At 30.6% G+C, this 16,967-nt stretch overlaps 1 protein-coding gene across 2 annotated transcripts in view; it reads right to left on the bottom strand.

Annotated features, from left to right (window-relative positions):
• Nucleotides 1-14,862: 14,862 nt before the first annotated feature.
• dysc (whirlin protein dyschronic) overlaps nt 14,863-16,967 on the bottom strand; it is a 37,772-nt gene continuing 35,667 nt past the window's right edge. For both annotated transcript variants that reach the window (XM_070653556.1, XM_070653557.1), the window contains exons 10-12: nt 16,553-16,747; nt 16,397-16,489; nt 14,863-15,780 (exon numbers count right to left, since the gene is read on the bottom strand). In XM_070653556.1, the coding sequence (XP_070509657.1) occupies nt 15,652-15,780; nt 16,397-16,489; nt 16,553-16,747 (417 nt within the window). In that variant the 3' untranslated portion in view covers nt 14,863-15,651. The remainder of the gene's footprint in view (nt 15,781-16,396; nt 16,490-16,552; nt 16,748-16,967) is intronic.

Below are 16,967 nucleotides of genomic sequence, written 5' to 3'. Positions count from 1 at the left end.
AGTATTTAAATTCCAGAATCCTTGTAGCTTTTCAATGTCTGGCAAATGAAGTTTTGTGTCTTTAGGGTGCGATCTAGGTTCTAAAATCTGTCGGAACCTCTAGCAGACCATGAGCATGTTTTTAAGAGCAAATCACGCTCGCGAGCATGCTTAACTTGCATATTTAAGTAGATTATTACCTGTTAGGTAACCAAAACAATAAATCATCAAGATTACAAAGATGTACCACAGAAACATTAATGATGAACTACATATCATCATGTTCATTTATGTTTAATCAAGATCCTCAATTGCATCATTAAGTGATGTTAAATTCCTACATTGACTAAAAGTTGTGTAAATTTCCAACATGACAAGAGAAACTGCACTCTTGATTTTGCTTATCTTGTTACCATTTAAAACATCAATATTGATGGAACTGAGGAAACTACATAATTGCCATTCATATGTCTATTAGAAATATTGATAGATTAATTCTTGTGTTGAAATGTTCATTTGTAATTGATTTATCTTGACATTCATATGAAAAATGAGAGAGGATTGCTTCTTTCCTTAACATACTATGAGGATATTCATATGGCATGAGTGATGCACTTATAGTGTCATGTGAGGATGCTCATAGTCTGTTAGGGTTTGTAATATTTCAATTGGATGATGATTAATTTTTAGTAAGTGCTTAGTTTGTCTCTATGAATTCAACTAGCTTACAACCTTGCTCAAAATTAAATGTTTATTGGTTTGGTCACTGTACAATAGTATCATATAGATCCTTAAGTACCAAAAAATCCGTTCCAATGTACAAAAAATTACCTTGACTCCATGCTCAATTTGAGTTCATCTTGGTCACCAAAAATCTTTCTGTATAAATCACATTGGACATTTCTCTGCTCTTGTTTTTTATACATTTAATAAATTTTTGGTCTATTAAATACCATAAAAGATCAGAACTTAACTAAGAAACTCTCACATGACAAGAGCCTTTTCGTCGTAACATATTGTAAATGCACTATTGGAAGTGCATAAAGCGTAGTTTTCTGAGTTAAGTTCTGACATTAAGTACTTGAAAAATATCTGACAGTTATAGTAGCTTCAGAGAAATTGTCCAAATGGTGATCATTTGACCATCAAATTGAGTCCATAATTACAGCACTTGACAACAATGTGCCAACCATATGACTTACCATGAATTACATTCATTTCTCAAGTCATTCAGGTAGACAGAATGAGGAACGAGAAGAAGCAATTTAACACATCCTAGTAAATAAATTACAGTTATAGCTGTACTTTTTGCTCCTCATACTCATTAAGAATTTCTTCAAAGTTGGAAAGTTTAAATGTTTGTTGAGTAAACTCAGACTTGTCATTTCCGCACAAGTAATTTCGTAAACTCTCTAGATTGCATTAAAGTGATTAAAGCACACACGATGAGTATAAAGTTTCGTATCTCTCTCTCTCACTCTCGAACGATGCAATTAAAGTTTTTTATTTCATTATTTTTCGCAATTTCAATGTAAAATCTTTTTAATTTTATTCATGCATAAAGCATATGAATATATCCATCATATGTAGGTGACACATTCTATTAAGTGTTAATGTAAAATTTTAGTAGTGATATCTAGACATTAAATAAACATAAAAAACTAGTAACTTAAACAAGCGCACTCGACTCAATGAAAGATAAGGAAGTAAAGTTAAAAAATACAAGCAGATTACATGATTAATAAATAATAATTGAGGTTTGAACACTGCCAAAAAATTCATTCTTTTTTAACATTATCGAGTATTTATGTGTATGTATTAACATAAAAGAAAATATGAGAAAAATCACACGAAAAATTAAACGTTTTTGTATCATGTGACTGATAATTCTAAGGTTCTAACTAATAAACTGCATAAAATATTAATAATAATAAATGGAAATGAGAATAGCATGAAGCAGTACAAGATAAAGAATGTAGAATATCAGCACACGCACGTCAAAATAACAAATGATAATAATAAATGAATCATCATCAATAGTACATCAAAAATCACTGCCAAATGATAACATTTGAAAAATGGTATTATGGGATTTAATGATAGGCAGGGGTTCAATACGAAGTATTTAATTAATTTTAACTGCCATAAAACTTTTTTTGTTCTTCGATAATAGACAAAAGTAAAGAAACAATTTCTTAAGTTACGTGCATTCGAGATTCAAAAACACACAAAATAATTTAAGGTTTTTTTGACATAAAGACTCGCAACACAAATGCCATTAATTTTAAAATATCAATCAACTATTTTAAAATTTTGTAATTATTAATTAATTAATTAATGCATTAAATATTGTAAGGATATAGATTGCAAAATGGAAAAAATTTTAGTTCTCTATGGTATAAAAAATTGAACTTAGTTTAGGTCTTAAATTAAATTAAAAAAATATCAACAAATTTTATTCGATTAGTGGTAATTTACTTCCTTTTTTTCGGTAAATTATTAATTGAAAATAAATGCATTTTAATTAATTTTAGTAAAATTTAAATTAATGGATCATGGGGGATTGATTGAGAATGGAGATAGTTGCGGTGTAATTACAATAGAGTACCCTAACAGACAATGTGCATACTCACCTAAATGAGGGTGCTTATGAATAAACTCAATCAATATAGTTGAGGATGCTCAATTTTTTGAGCATATTCATGAGCATGTTCTTGGTCAGTTCGGGAATCCAAATCAATGGCAAACTAAGAGTCATAAGCAAAATTGCATTGTTTTTTAAGACTAGATCCTGGTTGACTTTAGCAGATCTTGAAGTCGAATTGGATTTTGTATGCAAAAAAAGTCGACTAGACTTCATGCGAAATTCAAGTCTTCTTCGAGCTCTGGATTATAGGAACTAATTATGATCTCAATCTTTTTTAGCAACTGTTAATTGGGAGATATAAGAATGAGATGTAAACCTAGTTGTCTGATTCTTTAATATTTCCTAATGAGGTTCATTTAACCAATACTAGAAACAGCCATCTAGTAAAATACCTGTCCCTAGTTGAACAGGCTGTGATTATTCATCCATATGTCTAGATATTAACTTGACATTTCATGGCAAGTTTCACAAACTGAATGAATACTTTGACATACGTTCGAATACCCACATCTTTCTTTACTCGTGAAAAGGATGGCAGCCTTAAAAATGCCATCATTGTAATGTGTTCCTCAGAATTCCTAAAAAGCAAAGAGAATAGTCTCAAGAGCTAGCTCTACTTAACTATACTAGCTGAGCATTTTCATGAGCATGTTTCTCATTTTATTATGCTCTTAAGAGCACGCTCATTGCCGACAAGGGAATGTTAATCAATCTCAAATGAGAATCAATCCAAAGTAACTGCAAGACATCTTAAACATATCCAAAATTCTACATAGCTATGCATAGTAATAATCACATCCTCATTCCAATATCAATCAATTCCACTTTCCATTTCAAAAAGGGAAAGTAACATCTAAGCCTTCACCTTAGGATTGTGTTTAAAAAAAAAGAACAAAGCTCAATTTAGTTTTCATTAAAAAATCATTCAAAGGAAGAAGTAAAAGAACTAAATAAAAAAAAGGTTGAAAAACAAAAATTAATCGAAAGATAAAAAAACAGGGAAGCAAAAGAATTCGAATATCCATAAAATGTATATCGAAAAATGTAGCAAATGAATACACAAAACAAAAAAATATCTTCACACATACGAAGGGATCGAATTGAGAAGTTAGAAATGTCTTTATAAATATTAATTAAATTAAAATTATATACAATTGAATAAAAAAAAGTAATCTTTATGTGGGAACCAAAAAATATGTTTTAAAACTCATAAAATATTTTAATTCACCAATAGTTTCATTGCCAAATAACTAATTAGAAATATGAAAGAAAAAATATTAAAAAAAATATAAATCGTGAAATTTTTATCCTACAATGTTAGGAATTACCTCTCGTCTGGTAATCATAGTTGATGACATTTGACAAGAAGTAAATGCAATTTTCATGTTGCTGGACATTTTGTTTTGAGGATAAATTTTTGGAGATAGTGAATTTAAGTTGGTTTTCATTTTTAAGGATGTTGAAATATTCAGCTTTGGACATTGTATTTTAAGCAAAGTGTTGAGGTTAAAAGCAAAGCTTACCCGACCAGAAAACATTATTTATGACAGTCAATCTGTTATAACATAGCGTTCAATAAGAAATTTTCATGTTAACTACCATAAAAGTTACCACCTGGATGCCATGTGGCCTGTTAAAGCAATAATATTATGAAGAACAAAACTCAAAACAGAGCTCGAAATCAATTCTGATTTTGTTGCCAATAGTAGCCTAGAGTTGACTCGACTTCATATAATGCTTGATAATTTCCCAAGTGAACCAGCGATGAGTTAGTCGCATGCCTAGTTATAAACTTCACATTTGTGGATTTTATCATGACAGCAAGCAATTGAACTTGCAGCTTGTTCAACTCTTGTTAGCTATATATTTAATATTATTGTAGTTTGTGGAATAATTCCTGACTACGGCTATTTGGAATTAGCAGTTTATGCAGATAACAGTTTTATAGCTTTTTAGCACATCTAAACAATATAAGTAGAATTTTATTCTAATGTTAAGCATGTCACATGACAATCATTCTTAAAAAGCCGTCATGTGACTGTTGTTTGACTGCTAATACCATGATTACTCACTAAATTCAAGTCAACATGTTCTTATGTGGAGCTTGAGTTACAATTCTGACTCTGAATGTTCCATACTGCTTGAAAAAGTTGAAATTTCAAACATCTTGTTATTCTTAACTTTCTGTCAATTTTTGTCATGTCCAAAAATTTAAATTCTAGAGTTTCAGTAAATTCAGAATTTAGAGATCAAAAGTGGGAGTCGACTCTAATTTAATACAGAAAAAAAGACAAGAATCGACTCGACTCCAGTATCAATGTCGAACTTCAGATTGTAGAAACTTTTCATATCCTCAAAATGAAAGACAACCACAAAATTCACTTCCGTTTCCAAAAAAAATCCACAAAATAAAGTTCCAGCAACATGAATAATTTTATATCAGAATAAATGTATTTAAAGGAGTAGTGATGCATTTTTTTATGCAATTTCATTTATTTCAATTCAGTTCATGTCATTTTTATATCCAAAATATTTCCCCCCACGCTTAATAATAATAATAAATAAACATTAATTAGTTCATATGGTAATTAAAGAAGAAGAAAACGTGAGAATGTAATGGAAAAAAGTAAAAAATTTGAACAAATATACGAAAAAAAAAAAATAAAAAATAAAATGATGGTTACTGTAGTATAGGATAAATATTGATAGAGTCACATGGTAATCGATTATCATGTTCTTGATAGCATAAGATACTTACTTGATGTGTGTATCGTTGTATGCCCAGCATTTTTTTTTTTAATTTTATTATTATTATTTTCTTTTCTATATTTTAATTATGTTCATATTTTTGAAGATTCTTTTATGTGAAATCCTTGGCTGAAAAAGTAATTTTAACCTGCTGTAATAAAGAAGTATAAAATGCGGATATGAGATACACAAATATAGTTAACAATTTGCTAAGTAATTTATGTCGCTCTTTAACTTATTCTTCGAATATAAAAGTGTATCCATTACTCGTCCATATCCCATTTCGAATTTTCTTCTTCCTATTTAATTGTATTTTTTATTTAATTTAATCTTTTTTCATGATGAATGGCATAAAGAAAATGTTTGGGGTGTGTGCTTTTGTTGGAGTTAGATGGTTTAAAATTCTTGAGAATGGAATGGAATGAACAGACAGACAATGAGTATTCTCAACAGTATGTCTACAAAATAGAGTATGCTCAACTATATTGATTGAGTATACTCATGGACACGCTCATTAAGGGGTGCGTACTCGTTGTCTGCTAGGAAAATGCAAAGATACTCTAAAGTGAATATTTCAAGGATAATCTTGATTTAATTAATTTTGTTGTAATTTTTGTGAACTAAATATTAATTTCCAGTAAAATTCACTAAAGTTTTTGACATTGACAGTCAAAGAACATGCTTATAGCATACTCAATCGAACATTCAAAGTTGTCTTTTGTATGTTAAATTTAGTAATCTCCAAAATTCTCTGAAATATTGTTCATATTGTTAAACTTAGAGTCGATTTCGAGGACTTATTCAAATTAGTTTTGAATTTTGTATGGAAAAGTTGACTCTAGTTGATTCGACTTCATATAGACATGAAGTTGATTTAGAGCTTTGACTGAACAGTTCTTAAATTCCTCAATCCACAGTTTATTAAATAATTTAACTCAATCTATCTTAAAATCCTGTTCACAATGAATTTTAAACCATTCAGCCTCAACAAAGGCATCATCCATTATTGATAATATCATAGAGCTTTCACGGCATCAAAAGAAGTTTTTGGAAAATATTCACGACTACCTCAAAAAAATCGTTTAAAACACAAAAGAAGTAAAAAAAAGGTTAGAGTTTAAAAATGTTCTTTTATATTGTAAATCGCGAACGTAACATAAATCATAGTCAAAAAAGGATACAGTAAGTTTGCTGATATGAAGAAATTTTGTTTTGGAACAGGCAATAAAAATTATGAAAAAATGCAGTTTATTACACAAAAAAAAAAAGAAAATAAATAATAATCGAAATTTTTATAAGGAATAAAAAGTAATAATATTAAGAGAATTAATAGAAATCCACCGAATAAAAATTATCAAAGAAACAAAAAAATTAAGCCATTTTGTCGACAAAAAAAGTGAAAAAAAATTGTGAAAAATCTTCCGTTTAAGAAAAATTTTATTTTTAGTAAATTTAGTTGTAAATGACGAAAGATGTGGAAGTAATTGTAATTTTTGTAGAACTAAACAAACTGAAAAAAATAGACTTGATATGACACAAAATGCTGTATTTTTTATCTAATGTCAAATCTGCTTTATTTCTCTCCTTATGGTTTTATGTATTGTCTATAAATTCTTTTTTAAATTCCATGTCACAAAGAAGAGAAAATACAACAAAAATAACTAATAATGCAAAGTGGATATAAAGAACTTTGTATTCTAATTAAAAATCATTAAAAACTAATAAAGATTATAAAATTAAATAATTAATTTAAATCTGGTCTTTTATTTACTATTTTTGCATTTTAATTGCTTGTTTTCAGGTTTTTTACTTTACCAGTTTCCCGAGTTGAGCAGACTGCAATTAGTCGACCATATGTCTGGTGCTAAACTCGACATACATGAAAATTGTCATGAAGTTTAAAAGATTATACCTAGACATACGGTCGACTAATTGCCACCTGTTCTATTCGGGATTAATACTGCATTGAGCTTGGTTTTGGTGATTATAAAACTAGAGTCAGCTTCATGCTTTATCTAAGAGAATTCACGGATCAAAATTAATCTGTATGGCTAGAAAAGTAATTAAAATGATTTGAAATCCAACTCTACAGTAAGCATCTGTTGATTAAAATTATGTCTATTCGAGATTCATGTTTGGTTAGCAACCTGTGACCCCGGCACACTGATGTGCTGCGCTGTGAAGAATATCAAGTGTTCCATGAAGCCATTCCGAAAAACCCTAAAAATAGACGATTTTTTAGATTTTTAAAAAGGAGAAATTTCACATTTAGAGTTAGCTTTTTGAGTTTTTGAGGAATAGGAAGACTTTCATGATCAATCTCCTGTTGTGTGCCCCAAAAAACGTATGACACTGAGCTGTGCCGTGGCACAAAAAAGATTGCCCATCACTGCTATTATCGCCTCAAACCCTGAACAACCTGTAAAAAATCAATATTATTCCTATTATACTTGACGACCTGATAGACTGGCTAGTTTTTAAAATACTACAAAACTTTTTCATTCAATTGTTCCTTTCAGTCTGTGCCTTTGTGTAAATTATCCTCCAACCTTGAAACTGTTAATCATAGAAAATGTTTACCTTGAACTCTAATTCAATTTTCTCTAGAAACGTTTCCAACTTTTTAACTGTACAGCTATTCCATTTGGATAAAATAAACTTTAGAATTAAAAGCATTGATTATTGTGAAACTTTGATTGAAAACTGAAAAGTTTTTCGTCGGAAATAGAATTTTAAAGTCTGTGAATGTGGGATGACGGCATGAATTGGCTTTTCTAAACTATATCCTTTTAGACGGAAGCATACTCAAAATTGATGTGTCTACATGAATAGCATTCAGAATACAACATAGATTGAGAAAACGAGAAACTGAAAAGCATGAATATAGAATTTTCTACAAAAGAGACTTGTTTGCTATGTGCTGTGCTGCTTGTTGATTTTATGTCTGATGATATTTATTTTTGACTCTTTTGGATTTGCTAATTTTGATGTTTTTAGGCTGCAAAATAAAATTATTGTGCGAACTTTGGCTTTAATCAGCTAGAGCAATTATGTATAGGATCACTTAAATGTCTTGACTTCCTAAATAGTCGAAAATCTGAAAAATAAGGCACAATTCAATCTAAATGATTTCAAATACTGTTATAGATAGCTAGAAATATTCACGAACAGCACACCGTCTTCTCTTAAGCAACGTTGCGTTGTTGTATTAACGTTAAGACGCTAAATTACCTTTTCAGCATTGTGACGTCGTATTTTGGCTCATTTTGACGACAAAATATGCGGTCTGATGCTTATGCTGCGACTTTTCTGATGATTAGTTCCTATCGATCCACTATGAATCGTAAGACGTTAATAAAGCGATTGAACAGGACATATTGTGTCGCTCGTAATTAAGACGTATTTTTTTGTGTCGTGATTCCAAATGCGCCGGTTCATTGTCATGTCCTAATAGGGAAAGAGGCCACTTTTAAGTTTCGTAGTGATCTTTTTGTACCATGAATGTTAGGAATGTATGAAAATAATTCCACTGCGCTAAAAGCTAAAGAAGCATTCAAGAAGCTTCAGTGACTTTTAACTTACCACCTAAAATGCGTCAATTTGTTGTTCCTTCCTTATTCCTTCTATTCGCAGCTTGAACACCACATATACACTTTATGTCTATTGTGCATAACAAAAACATTTATGTCTTCATTTTAGCTTTACATGTACATATCCCATTCAGCTTTAACTCCGAGCACACAACAAATTTCCTTAAATTTCTTTCTTTTGTCTCATTCCTTTTGTGTGTTAATACTTCCTTTTATTTTATTTTGTAGATTCGAGAAGCACAAATAAAGGAGGCTTCGTCACGGAAAGCCACCTCCGTTTAGCGTCCATATGGCTGGAAAAAATAGGTCCATTTGGTTAGGCTTTCATTAGATGTTAATAAAAGAGGTTAAGCGGAGCCTTAAGAGCCAAGAGATCACGAAGTAGGCCAAAGAACTCATGGAAAGAAGCTGTCGATAGGGATATGCAGTATTACTCTTAGAATTGGTAACTGGCAAGTGGTACCCCATTTAAGGTGCCGACTAAAGGAGGCCATAGATCACACTTGATCTGTACGGTCAGCGAAGTAAGTAAGTAAGTAATTGGAGCCTTAAAAGCATCATGACGGAGCCTTATTTGTTTGTGCTGCTCGGGGATAGAGATTTAAAGTAATTATATGAAAAATAAAATAGTTTAATTTCATTTTTTTCTGCATTTTATTATACTTTCTCATTTTCATGTTCATGTTCTAGATTAAGCTGTCACTTATATCGTCAATTTTTCATCCTTATGTTATGAATATTTTTTATGAATTTTTCTTTTTTTTTTGATGAATGACAATTTTAAAAAATTTATTTTTATCATTTTTTTGCTTTTTAGAAAATACAGAATAAATAACAAGATTATTTGATTATAGTAAAATTAAATTTCATCTTTATAATGTCAATAATGATAATAAATGTGTTCTCTGCAAGGTCTAGATGCTTCATTACTCGTTATTGGGTGGGAAAACAGAAATTTGTTGGGATGATTATTTGTCTCAATTTGATGAACATTTATTTATAGCTTGAATGCTTTTTTTGAAATGTGATGATGATGGGGTGCAGATTTATTTCAATTTGTGTGGTTCAAAATGTTTATTTCATTGTTTCAAATTTAAGTATACTAGAGCTCGTATTTTTCAGACTTTTTACTTTTTGACGAGAAAATTGGATATGAATAATTATAGGTGGTTAAGAAGGTATTTTTAAAAATGTGAAAATGTGGATGAATGCTACTTTAAGGTATATTTTGGGTATGCATAATGCACAATTAAGTTGTTAATTATCCTAGACATTTGGTGGTCGTCTACTGTAGGTTTGAAATGGTTTGATCAATATATATCCATTAATTCTTAAGGTATTCTTAGTAAGGTGTTTGAGCAGAGTGGAATTTGGGGAATCGAGTCATATATAGAAGATTCTGTATGCTTTAAAGAGCTTGCTCTGCTTATATATACTAGTTAAGCATGTTCGCAAGTGTGCCTACAGCATACTCTCTTTTAAAGAGCTTTGCCTGCTAGGGATTGTGGTCGAGTCGTTCACGAATGCACAACTTGACATAGTATCTAATTAATGACTAAACCTAAGGTCGACTAATGACAAATTATATGAAATATTCCGCAGAAAATGTCATTTTCCGACGGTAGATCTAGTTAGAAACTGGATATTATGTCAAGTTGGTCCACTCGGGCATGTCATTACACTCTGATATCTCTTTAACTTACCCCTACGGTTCATGACTCCTCAAAATCAGTACAATCATGAATATATGTGTCTAAATACTTTAACCTAAACTTCATGTTCATTCAAATTATACAAAATTAATCATCCCTTAAGCAGTGATGAAATTGGAAACAACTTTGAAGCACCCAGAACCTTGATATATTTCAACTATTTTTCTTTACCTTTTTATATATATGTAGAGAGGAAACGGATACTTATAACATTAAAAATGTGATGCGTATATTGCAATTGAGGATTTTTCTTTTTCTCTTTCTTTTTCTTCCATTTTTTTGTTTTAGAAAAAAAATGAATAAGTACATATGTTAATATGACAATAAGCGTGCTATTTCTCAAAAATATTATCACAATTTATCTCTCATTGAAGTGTATTTTTTTTTTCTCTAAATGGTTTTTCAATTACACATTTTCAATATCTTTTTTTTATATTACATTAACAATAGAATTAGCGGCATACATATGTAATAATACGCATATGGTAAATGTTCTCTTTGACTATTATGTGAGATGAATGAATGAATTTGTTATGATTTTTGTCATCTTTGACTAGCGTTGGCAAAATGTCATTTTTTTGAATTTGAAAAATAAGAAAAATATTTTTTTTTTTGGAAATGAAAAAATTCCTTATCTTGATTCTCATTTTCCTCATCAATGGAATGCAATGGCTTCAAAAGCTTCGTACATTGTATAATTTTTTTTTTTTGTATAATTTTGTTTATGTTTTCTTTAGTAAATATACGATAAGATATTTTTTTGTCTTCATTTTAGAAGGATTTTTATATATATTTAATGTTAATGCTTTTGTTGGCTTGAAGGAAAAATTCTTTCGACTGTGTTGAGATTATAATGAGATAAATGTCGTTGGAAATTATGATTATCGTTTGAAATGAGGCTAAATAAGAAGATTGGGGGTCGTTATAATTTGATGGAGATCGATTAGTTAAGAGACAAAATTAAAATTACCTTATAAGTTTCATGTAGACGTCATAGCAAGTGGATCAAGTCGTGAAGTTCAACAATCACATCTAGAAAACAATAATCATCCTTTTGACTAAGTATATTTAAAATAGAAATAGTTAAATAAGAATTATATTAAAGTAACTCAGGCCATAAGTAAGAGCTAGGCTGCAGAAAGTAAGAAAGTATAACTAGGCATACTAAATCCAAATCGACTTCGAGTTCTGATCGCAACGATGACTTACTTTGATTTTTTATCCCAACAGATCAATAAAAATTGAGAGGTCATCACAAATTGGATCACTAAACATTTGTCATGCCATCATATTCTATTGAAATCAAGGGTCAGATTCTATCGTACCCTAACAGACAATGAACATCATCACCTAAATGAATGCGCTCATGCCTATACTCAATCAATATAATTGAACATACTCATAAGAATGCTACTTCGGCGTCTGTTCGGGGTCAAATTGTACGATTTTTAAAAATCGAATATAGATTGCAATTTAGCGACATCGTGACATAGATCTATACATCCAACGAAATAAGCAAGTAAGTCTGATCCTGGATTAAACTTTAGTTTAGTTACACCAAATCGATATTTATCAATTTTGAGCTTTAATTGCATGAAGGTGCTATGGTGTGTTCATAAAAAAATTTAGAGCTTATTTTACGGTGTCTTGTAAGCTACAAGATGTATAGCAGACTAAACAAGTCAATTTCCACTTATGAACGTCTCCTTAAATTAATCTTCGATTAATGTTCAAGATTCTTGAAATTAATAAGAAAAAATCAGCTTAATTTGAACTTAATCTTCAACACAATCGATAAACTTCATCCTTCAATCCACATTTTTCTCTACAGTTCCTCATTTTTCTTATGTTTCATGTTTAGAACAAAAACAACCTGATATTCTTATCAAAAAATTAGTTAATACATTTTTTTTTTAAATTTGCTTATATCGGCATAGAAACAACAATATGCCACTAGAACTTTTTAACGCTTTTACGATTTTTTTTTCACCCTAAAGATACAATAACAATGATAAGTCTCTTATGGTTTCATTTATTTTCTTATATCAAATTTCATTATTTTTTTTGTTCTTTTTCAGTTTTTTTTTATGTTATTTGTTCTCAATTTATCGAAAAAATCGTCGCTTAGAAAATCAAAAATGAAACATATAAAAATTAATTTAATTAAAATAGATTAATGAATTTGTCTAGAAAGTTTCATTTCTTAATTCCCAGCTACATACATCAAAAAACACAGCAGTTCTAATTTTTTTTTATTTCCTTAATTTTTTTCATTTGGTAACAAAATTTATGTCTCATAGATTCTTTTTTAAGTAAATAATTAATTAATTATGCAAAAGTTTCAATTTACATTTGTCGTATTTCCATCTTGTTCTTCATAATTGAACGTACTCAACAGCAATCAAATACTTAAATTCGTCAAAAAAAAACATAATGAAAATGTTTATTTAGGATGAATGTCTCAATAGTATAGACATAAATATCCTCAACATTCTTACATACTCATATTGAATTGTATAGAATGTAGGTTAGATATAAGAATAATGTTGAGTCATCCATCCCAAAAATAGAATATTGATTGAAATGGGTTAGCAGAAGGCATGTGGGTGGCTTTGTTTGGATATTTTTAATGCACAATTTATAACGAGATTTTTTACTTAAAAAACCTTGAAAAAATTGATTGCGCTCTGAAAATAAAATGGATTGAGTCTATTTTTGCAGCATGAAAGGAAACACTATTTATTGGACTAATTGAATTCTGTATTGAGTCGAGTCTAGTTCTATCGAGTCGACTATTCCATAGTGCTCTTCGTCATCCTGATATTTTACTAACAATTAAAAAAATAGTTCGAGCGAAGCTGTTAATATTGCCATATGGAAGCCTAGTTTAGACCGTAGCTCGAAGTCGACTCGGATTTTGTATGAAAAATTCGGCTCGAGTCGACTCAACTCAATACGAAATTCAAATCAGCTTCGAGCTTTGGTTTAGTCAGATACATATTGCGAGTCAGATAACCCAAAGCCTCGAATTTCGACGATTTCTAGATCAAGACCGAGACTACAAGAGAACTCTTCAATATAACGATCTTGGCTAAGTTCGGATCTGAAAAGTTTAGGTCTCTGTCTCAAGAACCCTTATTGGCAATGTGCTTAATCAAAATTTCATCTCGTCTAAATCAGAGCGACTTTAGTCTACTTTGAGTTCTGGTCTAAATTAAATCACAATTCGCATGTCAATGCGAATCTTCATATATCACTGCTATCTTGTCTAGCTCACATCTAGTTTAAAAGACAATTAATGACATCTAGATGCAGTGTGTCATCTTTATCGTGTCCTTATTGCATCATCCTTATCGTGAACAGCATAATAATGATATATCCTCACATAATCGAACATGCTCAATTATATTGATTGAGTATACTCATGCATACGCTCATTTAAAAGAATCCTTCTAGGGTATGACTAAGAGCCAATATCAGCACATTTGACATATCCAACTGCCAACCAGCATCAATCAATTCTTTAATTTTTCTATATAAAAACAAACAACTTTAATTTTTCTCAATTTTATCTAATTTGCCACTAAAAATTAAGTATCATCCCATAAATTCTTATTCTCAAAAGGAAGAAGAAAATGGAGATTATACAATAACCGTTTAAAGTTATCAAGAGACTTCTGTAATCCTCAAGACTTCCTTTTTTTGTCAACTACATAACACTTAATAATATCTCATCAATAATTCATCACTTTTTACTCAGGATAGTCAAAAAAAAATTAAAAATTTAACTTAACAAGTCGAGGATTAATTAAATTTTTATAGAAAATAATTAATAGATGCGATGGCAATGGCTCTCATCTGTGCCTTACTTGTCACCTTTTTTGTGTCTGTTAACAGTTGTTTCCACTAAATGGAATCTCACAGAAGCTCATTTGAGATTAAAGGGATTTATTTGGGAAATAAAATAAATTCGGTATAATAGAAAATTTCACAATTTACGGATATCCGAGCAGCACAAATGAAGAAGGCTTTGCAATTGAGGTTTTAAGGCTCCGTAAAATCTCTTTTGTAGGCTCTAAATGGTAGTTGCCTCAGTTTGTCGTCCATAAGACTGTCAAAATAGGAAACTTCCATTTGGTGTTAATAAAAGAGGTTTAGCGGTGCCTCATAAGCTCCTTGGCGAAGCCTTCTTGACTTGTGTCGCTCGGGATAGAAACTTTTTTGTGAAAGCATTAACACCTTTTGGGAAATAATGATAGGATTTTTTTCGGGAATGTTTTCAAGGATTAGATTAAATTTGGTGGTATATTCCATGAGAATATGAATTGAAAAAGTTTCTGGCACTGCTTTAAAGCAAGTCTTGTAAGTGAAAGTTTGAAACTTCAAAAGAAAGTTTATCTTTGAAGATGATGAAGCTTCACATTGTAAAATAATGAACAGAGACTGTCTTGACTTATCAAAAATGTCAAGTTCATTTTGCATAAAACTATTTTAAAATAGACAAAAGACACAGAAGAACTGCCATCATCATCAGAAGAAGAAAGCACATCGTAGTATGAATTTGAGTATGAAAATTTTGATTCTTCTCGTTTTTTGTGTGTGGATTGTTTAGTTCAGCTCGATATTCTTGTTAATTTAATAGATAAATGGAATCAAATTATGTCAGATGTGTTGTTGCTGCTTGTTCTGTCCAACATAATCCAATTTTGATTGATAATTTTCCAAAAATATTTGTGATGTGTTTTTGGTGTTTTCGAATTAGAAATTTAGATATTGAGTATAAAAAGAACTGATAAAAAAGGTGGAACCGAAAGTATATTTTTGATAAGAATTATGTAGAAGCATGTTTGGAAATGACTATAACATATTTTTTTATTTTTTTTTTACTTTTTTTAAATTATTTTATCTAACGAGCTAAGTCGATGCCGGAATCTGGCACTTCTGAGAAATCCATCGGAGGCAGAGCTTCATGATGCTATTGTTCAAGAAACACAAGAGCAGTTGGCTTTGGCTCCAGGTTTGATTTCTTCGCTTCCACAACCAAAAATGTGATCTCATTACGATCACGATTTGCATAGCATTCAGCTATGAGACGAGCAACATCCTGAATACGGAATGAAAATGATATTAGAATTTTTTTTTTCTGTGAATTTGCAATTTGTATTTTCAAATGACGAGCGTATAGGCGGAATGTTTTGAGGAATTTGTGTTGAGTAAATTGATTTTCAAGTGATGAGTTGGAATTTCTAAATGAAATTTTTAGGTCTAGAGCTCAAAACATTCCCGTGTTGACAAAAATACGCTATAACTTAGTGGTGGGCAATCTATTAGTTTTCACGGCATATCTTTGAGGCAAGTGTTGATAAAGACCACCGACAGCATACAGTTAATGGCATTTCACACTAGTGTGCCGCGACATCTCGAGGAAGACCAAATAATTCCTGGATTGGATGTGCAGAAATGGAACTAAGGTCCTTAATATACTAAATACGCAAAAGAACTTCAGGATAGAGCCAGATATAGACGCTCCATCCACGAGACAATTTGCTCACGTGTGACCAAGTCAAGGAAATAATTAAGTAAGTGCCTCAGCACCCAGGTTGCCCATCACTGCTATAACTAGCTGATTATAAGTCAATGTCTAATCGATGCCTAGTTCCAGCGTATTTTTGCCAACTCGGGATTCCCAAACAGTTTTAAAATCACTCAAAAAACCTCACCTGATGTTGCATTCCCTCTACTTTCGTATTGTCAACTTCTAAAATGAGTTGACCGACCTCTAAGCCACCAGCTTCATACGCCGCACCATGTTCCTAATAAATATTGTATAAACTTAGTCATTTTGTCACATAATAAAAATTGTCAACAATACTTACATGTATATTAATGATTCTAGGTAGCGGATGCTTTGTGTTTGCACCGCCTTCCATCGCTATCCCCAATATCGCTTTCGTCTTTCGTACGGTAATAAACAAATTGCCATTCTCATCAGGTACAATGTGTGATAAATTATCGTGATTTCGTAAATCTAAATTTGCTTCACTATCCTCGGTTGGCAAACGCTGCATAGACTACATCATACAAATTTTTGTGCGTTGACGTGATTTTAGATTTAATGTGGTAGAAACAAAAGGGTTCATTGTGTATGTATGTTTGTATCATGTACATTACGTTGTTAAATTTTAAAGAGTTAAGAAGAAACGAGAACAAAAAGATGGCAAAATTTAGTGTAATTATTTATTTTACATGACAAAAATATTCTCGAAAACTTAAAATTAAAATTTGTTCTTT

The sequence above is a fragment of the Chironomus tepperi genome, unplaced genomic scaffold (genome assembly GCF_022539635.2).
Source record: "Chironomus tepperi strain 1889 unplaced genomic scaffold, CSIRO-AGI_Ctep_v1 contig_68, whole genome shotgun sequence".
NCBI lineage: Eukaryota > Metazoa > Arthropoda > Insecta > Diptera > Chironomidae > Chironomus > Chironomus tepperi.
The sequence above is the reverse complement of the archived record's forward strand: the minus strand, read 5'-3'. Positions and strand labels throughout refer to the sequence as shown.